Source organism: Hyperolius riggenbachi, chromosome 9, assembly GCF_040937935.1.
Source record: "Hyperolius riggenbachi isolate aHypRig1 chromosome 9, aHypRig1.pri, whole genome shotgun sequence".
Classification (NCBI taxonomy): Eukaryota; Metazoa; Chordata; class Amphibia; order Anura; family Hyperoliidae; genus Hyperolius; species Hyperolius riggenbachi.
The window spans coordinates 277,604,336-277,617,411 of NC_090654.1; the positions used below are offsets into that span (position 1 = coordinate 277,604,336).

General features: G+C 47.2%; 1 protein-coding gene across 1 annotated transcript in view; it reads left to right on the forward strand.

Moving 5' to 3' along the window:
• The window catches only part of GNPNAT1 (glucosamine-phosphate N-acetyltransferase 1), a 28,858-nt gene extending 18,071 nt beyond the window's left edge, over nt 1-10,787 (forward strand). Inside the window, exons 5-6 of the mRNA XM_068252295.1 lie at nt 659-720; nt 10,321-10,787. Coding sequence (XP_068108396.1) covers nt 659-720; nt 10,321-10,468 — 210 coding nt within the window. The 3' untranslated portion in view covers nt 10,469-10,787. The remainder of the gene's footprint in view (nt 1-658; nt 721-10,320) is intronic.
• The last annotated feature ends 2,289 nt before the right edge of the window (nt 10,788-13,076 follow it).

Sequence of the window (13,076 nt, forward strand, 5' to 3'; positions counted from 1 at the left end):
TGGGCGGTTGCCTTGCTGTCCTGCTGATCTATTTGGCTGCAGTAGTGTCTGAATCACACCAGAAACAAGCATGCAGCTAGTCTTGTCAGATCTGACAATATTGTCAGAAACCCCTGATCTGCTGCATGCTTGTTGAGGGGCTATGGCTAAAAGTATTAGAGGCAGAGGATCAGCATGACTGCCAGGGAACTGGTGTTGTAAAAGGAAATAAATGTGGCAGCCTCCATATACCTCTCACCTCGGGTTCAATTTAAGGCTTTGGCCTCAATTCACAGAGCTTTATCAAACGTTTGATAATTTACCTCATGGGTAAAATCTAATTTTGAATTCACTAAGGTGTTATAGATTTATCGAATGTTTTATCGATGAAATGATCAATAAATCTATAACACCTTAGTGAATTCGAAATTAGATTTTACCCATGAGGAAAATTATCAAACGTTTGATAAAGCTCTGTGAATTGAGGCCTTTGTTGTTAATGGGGGTGCATCTGATGAAGGGCTCCGTCTGAAACTAGTAGTGCACCTTGACTACTCCAAAACAGCAAGATGCTAAAAGACCATTTGTGTACCGTCTCTTTCATTGAAGTGTAATCGGAAGGACAACTTTTTAAACTGGTTGAGATCTTCGCCGTGTAACCTGTTTCTTCTTCCTGCAGAGGGGGCGGATAGAGGAAGTTGTCGTCAGTGACGAGTGCCGAGGAAAACAGCTGGGGAAACTGTAAGTGACAGAGACTATTGTACCTAGAGGTGTGCTGGCGTGCCTGAGCTGTGTGTCTATTACTTCGTGTGCACTGCCTGCCCCCCATGTGGACACAGGATCTCTACTGTAATGCACGGAAGTTAGGAAAATGTAGTCAGAGTAGCTATTGTTCTTCCTACCTATATGTGTTTTGCTCTTTGGGAGCTCCAAAAAAGTAAAGTAGAGAAGGTAAAAAGCTTTGTGAATCATGCTCATAGTCACAGCTGACTGACCCGCCCACCAGCTGAATCCAGAGAGGAGAGGAAGAAAGTTGTGCTGCACTGGCAGGCTCCTGAAGCAGATATTCTACCACTTTGCCTTTGTTTATATTGACTTATCATCCTGATTAGTTTAAAGGTGGCCATACACTGGTCGATTTGCCATCAGATTCGACCAACAGATAGAGCCCTCTCTGATCGAATCTGATCAGAGAGGGATCGTATGGCCACCTTTACTGCAAACAGATTGTGAACCGATTTCAGCCTGAAACCATTCACAATCTGTTGTGGTGGTACTGCTGCTGCTGCCCCCCCTCCCCCCGCCCGCATACATTACCTGCTCCGCCGGCGCGACTCCAGTCTCCCGGTCACCGCTGCTCTGTCTGCGCTCTGGTCTCCAGGTCCGGCATGCCTCACTTCTTCTAGCCCGGCAGGAAGTTTAAACAGTAGAGCGCCCTCTACTGTTTAAACTTCCTGCCGGGCTAGAAGAAGTGAGGCATGCCGGACCTGGAGACCAGAGCGCAGACAGAGCAGCGGTGACCGGGAGACTGCAGTTGCGCCGGCGGAGCAGGTAATGTATGCGGGCTCTATTGCGTCGGTCGTCGGGCACTCGAACGCCGCTAGCGATGCGCTCTTTACCCGCGGGCGATCGACGGTTATTTTCCGCACGGCACGATCGACGGGATCGGACGAAATGGATTGAAATTCGGCGTGTAGCGTGAACGATTGGCAGCAGATTCGATCCCAGTGATTGAATCTGCTGTCGAAACGGGCGCAAATCGGGCCAGTGTATGGCCAGCTTTAGGTGTAGTTAGACTAAAGTTGACATGGGGGGGTTAAGGCAGTTTCATACCACCAGCACTTTAAAGTGAATCCGAGGTGAACTTTTACTCATTGCATAATTGTGTTCCTTTCCTATTGTTTATAGGGCATTCCTCAAGCCAAATACTTTTTTGTTTAAATACACTTATTCCCTGTAAACTAAACAAGCCACGCCCACAGGTTTTCAGAGAGCCAAGGCATTTTCAGACAGTATCTATGGAAAGAAAATGGAGCGCACAATAGTGCATTTACCTATGTTTATTTTCAATGTTGATTAAAAGTTGTACTCACAAAAGTTCAAAGTCAAAGCGCTTCTCAGCGGTAAAGCCAACCGCTTGATATCCCCGGCAGGGCGGCAGCAGCGCACTGTGGCCAGCAGCGCGGGTCCCGGTGATTGGGGAAAGCCGTCTCGCTGTCGGGATGGGCGTGGCTGTGGATCAGTAGGCGTGCAGCGTCATTACGCGTTTCGGCGCTCTGCGCCTTCGTCAGATGACGCCTGCACGCAACACGGAGGATTTTAAGCCTGCCTCCGTGTGTAGTCATGGTGACGGTACACCATGGCATCAATACTAAAACTTTATTCAACCATGGTTGGGGCGGACAAACAACTTGTATGGGAATACAAGTTGAAAGGAGAACTCGTAATCAGCGGTGCTGACTCACAGGGCGCTGCGCGCTCGCATGTGGACGGACTACTGATTGCATCTTATAGCACACATGATAAACAAAAAACACTACAATTCGTGTGACAAACGAAACGGGGGGGGGGGGGGAAACCCCCCCTCCAAACCATTCAGAAGCACGAATTAGTGCATGAGCTGTTACATCTCTGAGGGTTCTATGCATACAGAACATATCGTGCAATCAATAAAGCAAACAATAATCAGTATATAAAAGTGATGGTGTTCCAGAGGAAGAATGGAAATAAAACCCCTACCTCCTCATTTATATTAAATGGCTCCCCACTGGTGTCCACTAACAGCTACACCTACCTGGGGCTGGAGATCAACCAATCAGGAAGCTTTAAACCAGCAGTACAGGCCCTGAAAGACAAAGCCCGCAGAACATTTTATGCCATCAGAAGACAGCTTTACCACCTAAAACCACCAGTGAGAGTGTGGGCAAAGATATTCGACAGCATCATCACCCCAATCCTGCTCTATAGCAGTGAGGTATGGGGCCCGGTCACCTACCCTGACCAATCAAAATGGGACTCCAGCCCAACAGAAATCTTCCATCTAGAGTTCTGCAAGTATCTCCTCCAAGTCCATCGAAGCACTTCAAACTTAGCTTGCCGGGCAGAGCTAGGCAGGTTCCCACTATGGCTTACTATCCAGCAGAGGGCACTCTCATACTGGGCGCATATACAGAGCAGCAACCCCAGCACTTACCACCATAAAGCCTCACTGAGCCAGGGGGGCGAGGCCATACCACGCGCTCTCAAGCAAAGCATCAGCAGCCAGCCCAGCCAAGGCCACCAACACAGGCTGACAAAAGCCCAAATAAAACAGACTATAGAAAGCTGCAAGGAACGATACATAGAGGAATGGAGAAGTGACATAAAGAATTCCAAGAAACTCGCTGTCTATCAATCACTACAGAGGGAGTACACAATGGCTCCATATCTGGGGAGGCTACATCACCACAAAGACAGACAGGTCTTGAGTTTGTACCGTCTGAGTGCCCACAGCCTGGAGATAGAGACAGGGCGGCACAGACAGACATGGAAGCCCCGGGAGGAGAGACTGTGCAGACAATGCGACCAGGAGGTCTTGGAGGATGAGGCCCACTTCCTGCTACACTGCAGCAAATATGCACCTGTGAGGACCGCCCACTTCCAGAGACTCTCCGCCCACATCCAGGATTTTACCTCCACAGATGAGGAGCGGAAACTCTACATCCTACTGGGGGAGGAGGAAACAACCGTGCAAATAGCTGCCCGATATGTCACAGCCTGCCACCAACTGAGAGGAACATGATACCACATGGACTGTATTCCCCCCCCAATACCCCCCTATGGACTGTATATCCCAGTCCCCCATGCTGCCCCTTACATCATCCACACACCTATGGACTATATACCCCAACTCCGTATATCCTTCCCTATTCCCACAACCCCCCCCCCCCCCATGTTAATGTTTTGTCTTGTTTTGCTTTGGCAATGCTAAATGTATTTGGTCCTGCCAATAAAGCTTTTTTTGGATTTGGATTTTGGATTTGGATTTGAATATAAAAAGCAATAAAAAGTTATATCCTACACCATAAAAGACTAAAACCTATAAGTTATAAGGTACGCGGGTTCCTAAAAATTAATTGAATGTAATATGGAATTTAACTTATTCGTACAGTATAATAAGCCTATGAATTATACTAAAACCATCATGAATACGATCGGGAATTGGGGCACATTGACTAAAAGCAATCAAATGTGTAGTATACCTAGGGGTGGGGCACCTTGTTATCCAGGCAGGTCACGCAGTTCTAATAATTACCACATTAGGGGTTACTTATCCTATTGGAGGGCCCTATAGCCCCCTGAGGCAAAAACCCTTTCCCGGGTAAACAGATTGGGTCATAAATAAGTGTTGCCTCTCAGGTACCTCGCACTCTACTTACCCTGCTGAATGAGTGTTAACCCTAGGAATCCTCACAGTCTGCTTAGGACATGGAGGGTGTTTATATTCAGTACATCTAAAAGTGTTCCACACTTAAGTGGCACAACACATAAAAAATATATAAAATATATGGAAGAATGTTTGTTCACCAGTTCGTAGGGTGCTCTTTAGCACTACTAAGTGGGAAGGGGGAGAGGGGGAATGGAAAAAAGGGGGGGGGGAGCCAAGAGGGAAGGGAGGAAAAAAAGGGGGGGGGTGGGGGCCTCTGTCAGGCCGTAATTGGTCATGCATCTGACCTGTCTGTGGATGGGTGGGTGCTTTTCAAAGGGTTCAGCTGTTTTGGGGACCTCTGGATCATGCTAAGATTGGGTGAAATGATGTATAAATTCAACTATACGGCTGGAAGTTGATCATATCATAAGATAGGAATTGGCCCTAGTAGGTTATGATCAACTTCCAGCCGTATAGTTGAATTTATACATCATTTCACCCAATCTTAGCATGATCCAGAGGTCCCCAAAACAGCTGAACCCTTTGAAAAGCACCCACCCATCCACAGACAGGTCAGATGCATGACCAATTACGGCCTGACAGAGGCCCCCACCCCCCCCTTTTTTTCCTCCCTTCCCTCTTGGCTCCCCCCCCCCTTTTTTCCATTCCCCCTCTCCCCCTTCCCACTTAGTAGTGCTAAAGAGCACCCTACGAACTGGTGAACAAACATTCTTCCATATATTTTATATATTTTTTATGTGTTGTGCCACTTAAGTGTGGAACACTTTTAGATGTACTGAATATAAACACCCTCCATGTCCTAAGCAGACTGTGAGGATTCCTAGGGTTAACACTCATTCAGCAGGGTAAGTAGAGTGCGAGGTACCTGAGAGGCAACACTTATTTATGACCCAATCTGTTTACCCGGGAAAGGGTTTTTGCCTCAGGGGGCTATAGGGCCCTCCAATAGGATAAGTAACCCCTAATGTGGTAATTATTAGAACTGCGTGACCTGCCTGGATAACAAGGTGCCCCACCCCTAGGTATACTACACATTTGATTGCTTTTAGTCAATGTGCCCCAATTCCCGATCGTATTCATGATGGTTTTAGTATAATTCATAGGCTTATTATACTGTACGAATAAGTTAAATTCCATATTACATTCAATTAATTTTTAGGAACCCGCGTACCTTATAACTTATAGGTTTTAGTCTTTTATGGTGTAGGATATAACTTTTTATTGCTTTTTATATACTGATTATTGTTTGCTTTATTGATTGCACGATATGTTCTGTATGCATAGAACCCTCAGAGATGTAACAGCTCATGCACTAATTCGTGCTTCTGAATGGTTTGGAGGGGGGGGGTCCCCCCCCCCCCCCCCCTGTTTCGTTTGTCACACGAATTGTAGTGTTTTTTGTTTATCATGTGTGCTATAAGATGCAATCAGTAGTCCGTCCACATGCGAGCGCGCAGCGCCCTGTGAGTCAGCACCGCTGATTACGAGTTCTCCTTTCAACTTGTATTCCCATACAAGTTGTTTGTCCGCCCCAACCATGGTTGAATAAAGTTTTAGTATTGATGCCATGGTGTACCGTCACCATGACTACACACGGAGGCAGGCTTAAAATCCTCCGTGTTGCGTGCAGGCGTCATCTGACGAAGGCGCAGAGCGCCGAAACGCGTAATGACGCTGCACGCCTACTGATCCACAGCCACGCCCATCCCGACAGCGAGACGGCTTTCCCCAATCACCGGGACCCGCGCTGCTGGCCACAGTGCGCTGCTGCCGCCCTGCCGGGGATATCAAGCGGTTGGCTTTACCGCTGAGAAGCGCTTTGACTTTGAACTTTTGTGAGTACAACTTTTAATCAACATTGAAAATAAACATAGGTAAATGCACTATTGTGCGCTCCATTTTCTTTCCATAGATATTCTCCTTCACCCTATTGTTTGGAGCGGCACAGTGCTTTATCCTCACAAGCAAGGAAGACATATTGTTGTGCATGTGTGACTGCAGCTTCCAGAGAGGAGCGCAATGAATTTTCTGTTGATTTTCAGACAGTAGCAAGGGCTCATGGGAGCTCAGCCTGGGCAGGAGGAGGGGGCGGTATTACTAGCCAGAGATTTCAGAGGCAGAGGGGAGGAGGAGGAGGGGGATTAGGTTTTTTTCAACAGGCTGAGTGCCCGAGATGTAGATAAGCTTGCCTGTGTGTAATGTTTACAAACAACATGGCTGCTGTCATTGAATCACAGGAAGAAATAATCATATTCTATTGAAGCGATTTGCAGCCAGATTTGTTGTGTATCTAAACTTTAGATAAGATATATAGACAAGTTACTTGTTATAGTTTTTCAACTCGGATCTGCTTTAAGCACAAGTGATTTGCAAAGCTCTTGCTCATGCAATGTGAGTTTTTTTTTTTTTTATATAAAATATCGCTGAAGTGAGACCACACACTACATTACAAGCACAAGTGCGAAGAAAAAGCTCTTGCAGTGTGAACCAGGCCTAAAAGACCTCTGTACCTAGGTGATCTATAGGCTCTGCATACTCTTCATTGTGTTTGGCCTCCCCTCCATCTTGTTGCTGTAGCCCCCGATGGGTGCATGCGCAGTACGGCCTGGTGCACACCAAAAAAACGCTAGCAGATCCGCAAAATGCTAGCAGATTTTGAAACGCTTTTTCTTCTTTTTCTGTAGCGTTTCAGCTAGCGTTTTGCGGTTTTGGGAAGCGTTTTTGGTGTAGTAGATTTCATGTATTGTTACAGTAAAGCTGTTACTGAACAGCTACTGTAACAAAAAACACCTGGCAAACCGCTCTGAAGTGCCGTTTTTCAGAGCGGTTTGCGTTTTTCCTATACTTAACATTGAGGCAGAAACGCATCCGCAATCCAAAATCTGCTGCAGCCCGGGAGTATGCGTTTCTGCAAAACGCCTCCCGCTCTGGTGTGCACCAGCCCATTGAAATACATTACCCTAGCGGATCCGCACCCGCAGGCGGATCGCAAACCGCAGTGGAAACGCTCTGGTGTGCACTAGGCCAACATCTGCACACTCTTTCTATGCGCTGGGTGCATGCGCGGTACATCTGCACTCTTTCTATGCGCTGGGTGCATGCGCGGTACATCTGCACACTCTTTCTATGCGCTGGGTGCATGCGCGGTACATCTGCACACTCTTTCTATGCGCTGGGTGCATGCGCGGTACATCTGCACACTCTTTCTATGCGCTGGGTGCATGCGCGGTACATCTGCACACTCTACAGTGGAGGAAATAATTATTTGACCCCTCACTGATTTTGTAAGTTTGCCCAATGACAAAGAAATGAAAAGTCTCAGAACAGTATCATTTCAATGGTAGGTTTATTTTAACAGTGGCAGATAGCACATCAAAAGGAAAAATCGAAAAAAATAACCTTAAATAAAAGATAGCAACTGATTTGCATTTCATTGAGTGAAATACGTTTTTGAAACCTCTAACAATAAAAGACTTACCGGTAATACTTAGTGGAAAAAACCTTGTTTGCAAGCACAGAGGTCAAACGTTTCTTGTAATTGATGACCAAGTTTGCACACATTTTAGGAGGAATGTTGGTCCACTCCTCTTTGCAGATCATCTCTAAATCCCTAAGGTTTCGAGGCTGTCTCTGTGCAACTCTGAGCTTGAGCTCCCTCCATAGGTTTTCTATTGGATTAAGGTCCGGAGACTGACTAGGCCACTCCATGACCTTAATGTGCTTCTTCTTGAGCCACTCCTTTGTTGCCTTTGCTGTATGTTTTGGGTCATTGTCATGCTGGAACACCAATCCACGACCCATTTTCAGTTTCCTGGCAGAGGGAAGGAGGTTGTCGTTCAGGATTTCACGATACATGGCTCCGTCCATTTTCCCGTTAATGCGATTAGGTTGTCCTGTGCCCTTAGCAGAAAAACACCCCCAAAGCAAAATGTTTCCACCCCCATGCTTGACGGTGGGGACGGTGTTTTGGGGGTCATAGGCAGCATCTTTCTTCCTCCAAACACAGCGAGTTGAGTTAAAGGGAAGGTTCAGGGTGGCTCTTTAAAAAATAAAAATGCCCATCCACTTACCTGGGGCTTCCTCCAGCCCGTGGCAGCCAGGGCGTGCCCTCGGCGCCGCTCCGCAGGCTCCCGGTCCCCTCCGGTGGCCGACCCGACCTGGCCAGGCCGGGCTCTTCTGCGTTTCAAAATGCGCAGAACTACTGCGCCTGCGCAGTACAGCCCGGAGGACGTCCGATGACGTCAGCGCGCCCCCGTGAGGCGCATTTTGAAACGCAGAAGAGCCCGACCTGGCAGCCGGCCTGGCCAGGTCGGGTCGGCCACCGGAGGGGACCGGGAGCCTGCGGAGCGGCGCCGAGGGCACGTCCTGGCTGCCACGGGCTGGAGGAAGCCCCAGGTAAGTGGATGGGCATTTTTATTTTTTTTAAGAGCCACCCTGAACCTTCCCTTTAATGCCAAAGAGCTCTATTTTGGTCTCATCAGACCACAGCACCTTCTCCCAGTCACTCACAGAATCATTCAGGTGTTCATTGGCAAACTTCAGACGGGCCTGCACATGTGCCTTCTTGAGGAGGGGGACCTTGTGAGCCCTGCAGAATTTTAATCCATTGCGGTGTAATGTGTTTCCAATGGTTTTCTTGGTGACTGTGGTCCCTGCTAATGTGAGGTCATTCACTAACTCCTCCCGTGTAGTTCTAGGATGCTTTTTCACCTTTCTCAGAACCATTGACACCCCACGAGGTGAGATCTTGCGTGGAGCCCCAGAGCGAGGTCGATTGATGGTCATTTTGTGCTCCTTCCATTTTTGAACAATGGCACCAACAGTTGTCACCTTCTCTCCCAGCTTCTTGCTAATGGTTTTGTAGCCCATTCCAGCCTTGTGCAGGTCTACAATTTTGTCTCTGACATCCTTGGACAGCTCTTTGGTCTTTCCCATGTCGGAGAGTTTGGAGTCTGCTTGATTGATTCTGTGGACAGGTGTCTTTTATACAGGTGACTAGTTAAGACAGGTGTCCTTAATGAGGGTGACTAATTGAGTAGAAGTGTCTAACCACTCTGTGGGAGCCAGAACTCTTAATGGTTGGTAGGGGTTCAAAAACTTATTTCACTCAATGAAATGCAAATCAGTTGCAATCTTTTATTTAAGGTTATTTTTTCGATTTTCCTTTTGATGTGCTATCTGCCACTGTTAAAATAAACCTACCATTGAAATGATACTGTTCTGAGACTTTTCATTTCTTTGTCATTGGACAAACTTACAAAATCAGTGAGGGGTCAAATAATGATTTCCTCCACTGTATGCGCTGGGTGCATGCGCGGTACATCTGCACTCTTTCTATGCACTAGCGCACAGCTGTGTATCAGCAGTTCGTGTGAAAGAGAGAGGGGAGGCCAGCGGCATTTAAGGAGCCTGAAGCTGTTTTAAAGGACAACTGAAGAATATGGAGGCTGCCATATTTATTTCCTCTTGGACACTACCAGTTGCTTGGCAGGCCTGCTGGTCTATTTGGCTCCAGTAGTGCCTGAATCACACCAGAAAAAAGCATGCAACTAGTCTTGTCAGATTTGACAATAATGTTAGAAACACCTGATCTGCTGCATGCTTGTTCAGGGGTCTATGGCTAAAAGTATTAGAGGATCAGCAGGGCTGCCAGGCAACTAGTACTGCTTAAAAGGGAATACATATGGCTGCCTCCATATCCCGCTTGTTACAGTTCTCCTTTTATAACTTATAGATCGTGGAGGTAGGTATACCTTAACTTTTTTTTTTTTTTCCCCTCCACGACCTGTTTATGGGAACACAATTGATGGCTACCTTCCGATTACTTAGTCATGCATGTCTGAATGTTCGCATCTGAGGAAAATATTGTACAGTCAATGGGCACCTGTTCTAGTTATTCCTTTTCTTTGCAGGCTGGTGTCTGTGCTTACGTTACTCAGCAAGAAGCTGGACTGTTACAAAGTCACGCTGGAATGTAAGCCCAAAAACGTGGCCTTTTATGAGAAGTTTGGCTACAGCGCATCGGACGAGACTTACATGCAATGTCGATTCTTCGATTGACGGCCGATGAAATCCTCACCAAAGAGAGAGACTTCCACACACCTGAACAGCCCGTCTGTTCCGGTTCCTGTATCTAAACCTGTAAATAGCAGCATCACTTTTTACACTTTATTTAAGAGAAAAATATTAATTTGTTAAAGAAAAAAAAACTTGGTGAGTTATAATTGGGAATTTTGCAGCAGGGTTTTTATGACAAAACTGTAAATAACAGAAATCACAACTGTTGGGGTTTAATCCCCTAAAGATGCATTTTATTTTTCTGATGTTGAAAGAATTGCGTTGTTGGTTGATGTTTGTTTCTAGGAATCTTAAAGAGACTCTGACATCAAAAAGATCCCCTGGGGGGTACTCACCTCGGGTGGGGGAAGCCTCCGGATCCTAATGAGGCTTCCCACGCCGTCCTCTGTCCCACGGGGATCTCGCTGCAGCCCTCCGAACAGCCGGCGATTGAGCCGACTGTCAGTTCAATATTTACCTTTGCAGGCTCCAGCGGGGGCGCTGTGGCTGTTCTCGGCTCCGAACTACACGGAAATATCCGATCTCAGTCGGGTCTGCTCTACTGCGCAGGCGCCGGAAACTTGCGCCTGCGCAGTAGACCCGACGGCAATCGGGTATTTCCATGTAGTTCGGAGCCGACAGCCGTCAGAGCGCCTGCGCAGGAGCCAGGAAGGTAAATATTGACGTCATTTTTCTCGGAGGGCTGCAGCGAGACCCCTGAGGGAAGGAGGATGGCGTGGGAAGCCTCATTAGGATCCGGAGGCTTCCCCCACCCGAGGTGAGTACCCCCCAGGGGATCTTTTGACGTTACAGATTCTCTTTAAAGAGAACCCGAGGTGGCCTTGTATTACGTAAGTGGGGCACAGAGGCTGGTTGGGCACACTAACACCAGCCTCTGTTGCCCCATCGTGTGTGTCAAAGACCCCCCTGCTCGCCGCTATACCCCTCAGAGCTGGCGACACGCAGCGTGTCGCCAGCACAATGTTTACTCTAGCGCTGTCTGTCAGCGCCGCTCCGCCGCCTCCTCCGCATCGCCGCTACCCGCCCTCGTCTCTTCCCTCCCGCTGATTGGAGGGAAGGGACGAGGGCGGGTAGCGGCGATGCGGAGGAGGCGTGGGAGCGGCGCTGACAGACAGCGATAGAGTAAACATTGTGCTGGCGACGCGCTGCGTGTCGCCAGCACTGCGGGGAGTTTAGCGGCGAGCAGGGGGGTCTTTGACACACACGATGGGGCAACAGAGGCTGGTGTTAGTGTGCCCAACCAGCCTCTGTGCCCCACTTACGTAATACAAGGCCACCTCGGGTTCTCTTTAAAGGACAACTGTAGTGAGAGGTATATGGAGGCTGCCATATTTATTTCCATTTAAACAATACCAGTTCCCTGGCAGTCCTGCTGGTCTATTTGGTGGCAGTAGTGTCTGAATCACACCAGAAACAAGCATGCAGCTAATCTGGTCAGATCTAACAATGTCAGAAACACCTGATATGCTGCATGCTTGTTCAGGGTCTATGGCTAAAAGTATTGAGTTGAGGATCAGCAGGGCTGCCAGGCAACTAGTTTAAAAGGAAGTAAATATGGCATCTTCTGTATAACTCATTACAGTTGTCCTTTATAATTACAGTTTAATTTTTCCTGTCTTTGTTTACATTTTCTTGCCCTTTTGAGGTATGAAGTGTCTTTGAAATGAGTTTTTATGGTTTCTTGCATTCATATGTGTCACATGTCAGTGCTGTCCATTATGGCTCCTAAAATATGGTCCATACAGATACCTTACCCTCCTGAGTATGTACACCTTTACACCAGAAGATATAATGCTTGCAGATTTCTTAACGTGGGATTATGCTCAAAACATTAAAGTAAACCTGAGAAATGATCTGATGAAAAAAAAAAAATTCTACTTACCTGGGGCTTCCTCCATCCAACCTTCTGCTGGTGTGCACCATTCCATTGAAATACATTAGCCAAGCGGTTTCACAGGCGGAAGTGGTTTGCAGAACGCCTCAAAAACCGCTCTGTGTGCACTGGGCCATAGACTTATAATTAAAGGGGCACTTACATCCAGCGATGATGGGCAGATTCAACCAAGAGTCAGATCGCTCTCTGATCAAATCTGATTTGAGAGAGATCTGTCAGCTACCCATACACTGCAGGCCAATTCTCGATCAATTTCAGCATGAACTATCTTGAGAATCGGCCATGTCTGCTGCCCCGTGTACACATTACCTGTCCTGTGTCGCCCATCTGTCTTTGGAAATGGGTACCATGCGTATATAGACCAGTATATCAATATCTTCATCTAACTTTATAGATCAAAGCCTTTTACATGTTTCCCATTGTTCACCTTTATTTGTGTCGCTCGTGTGGATGAGAAATCAGAGAAGCGTGGGATCAGTTTGATTAGGGGATATATTTTGCAAGGGTGCCCTTATCCTACTTAATATTGTGTACCAATTTACCTTCCCTTCTGATGTTTTTAAATCTGTGCTTAAAGTATACCGGAGGTGACACGAGATAAACATGGGTATGTACAGTGCCTAGCGCACACAACTATGCTATGTTCCTTTTTTTCCTTTCTCTGCCTGAAAGCGTTAAATATCAGGTTTGTTAGTG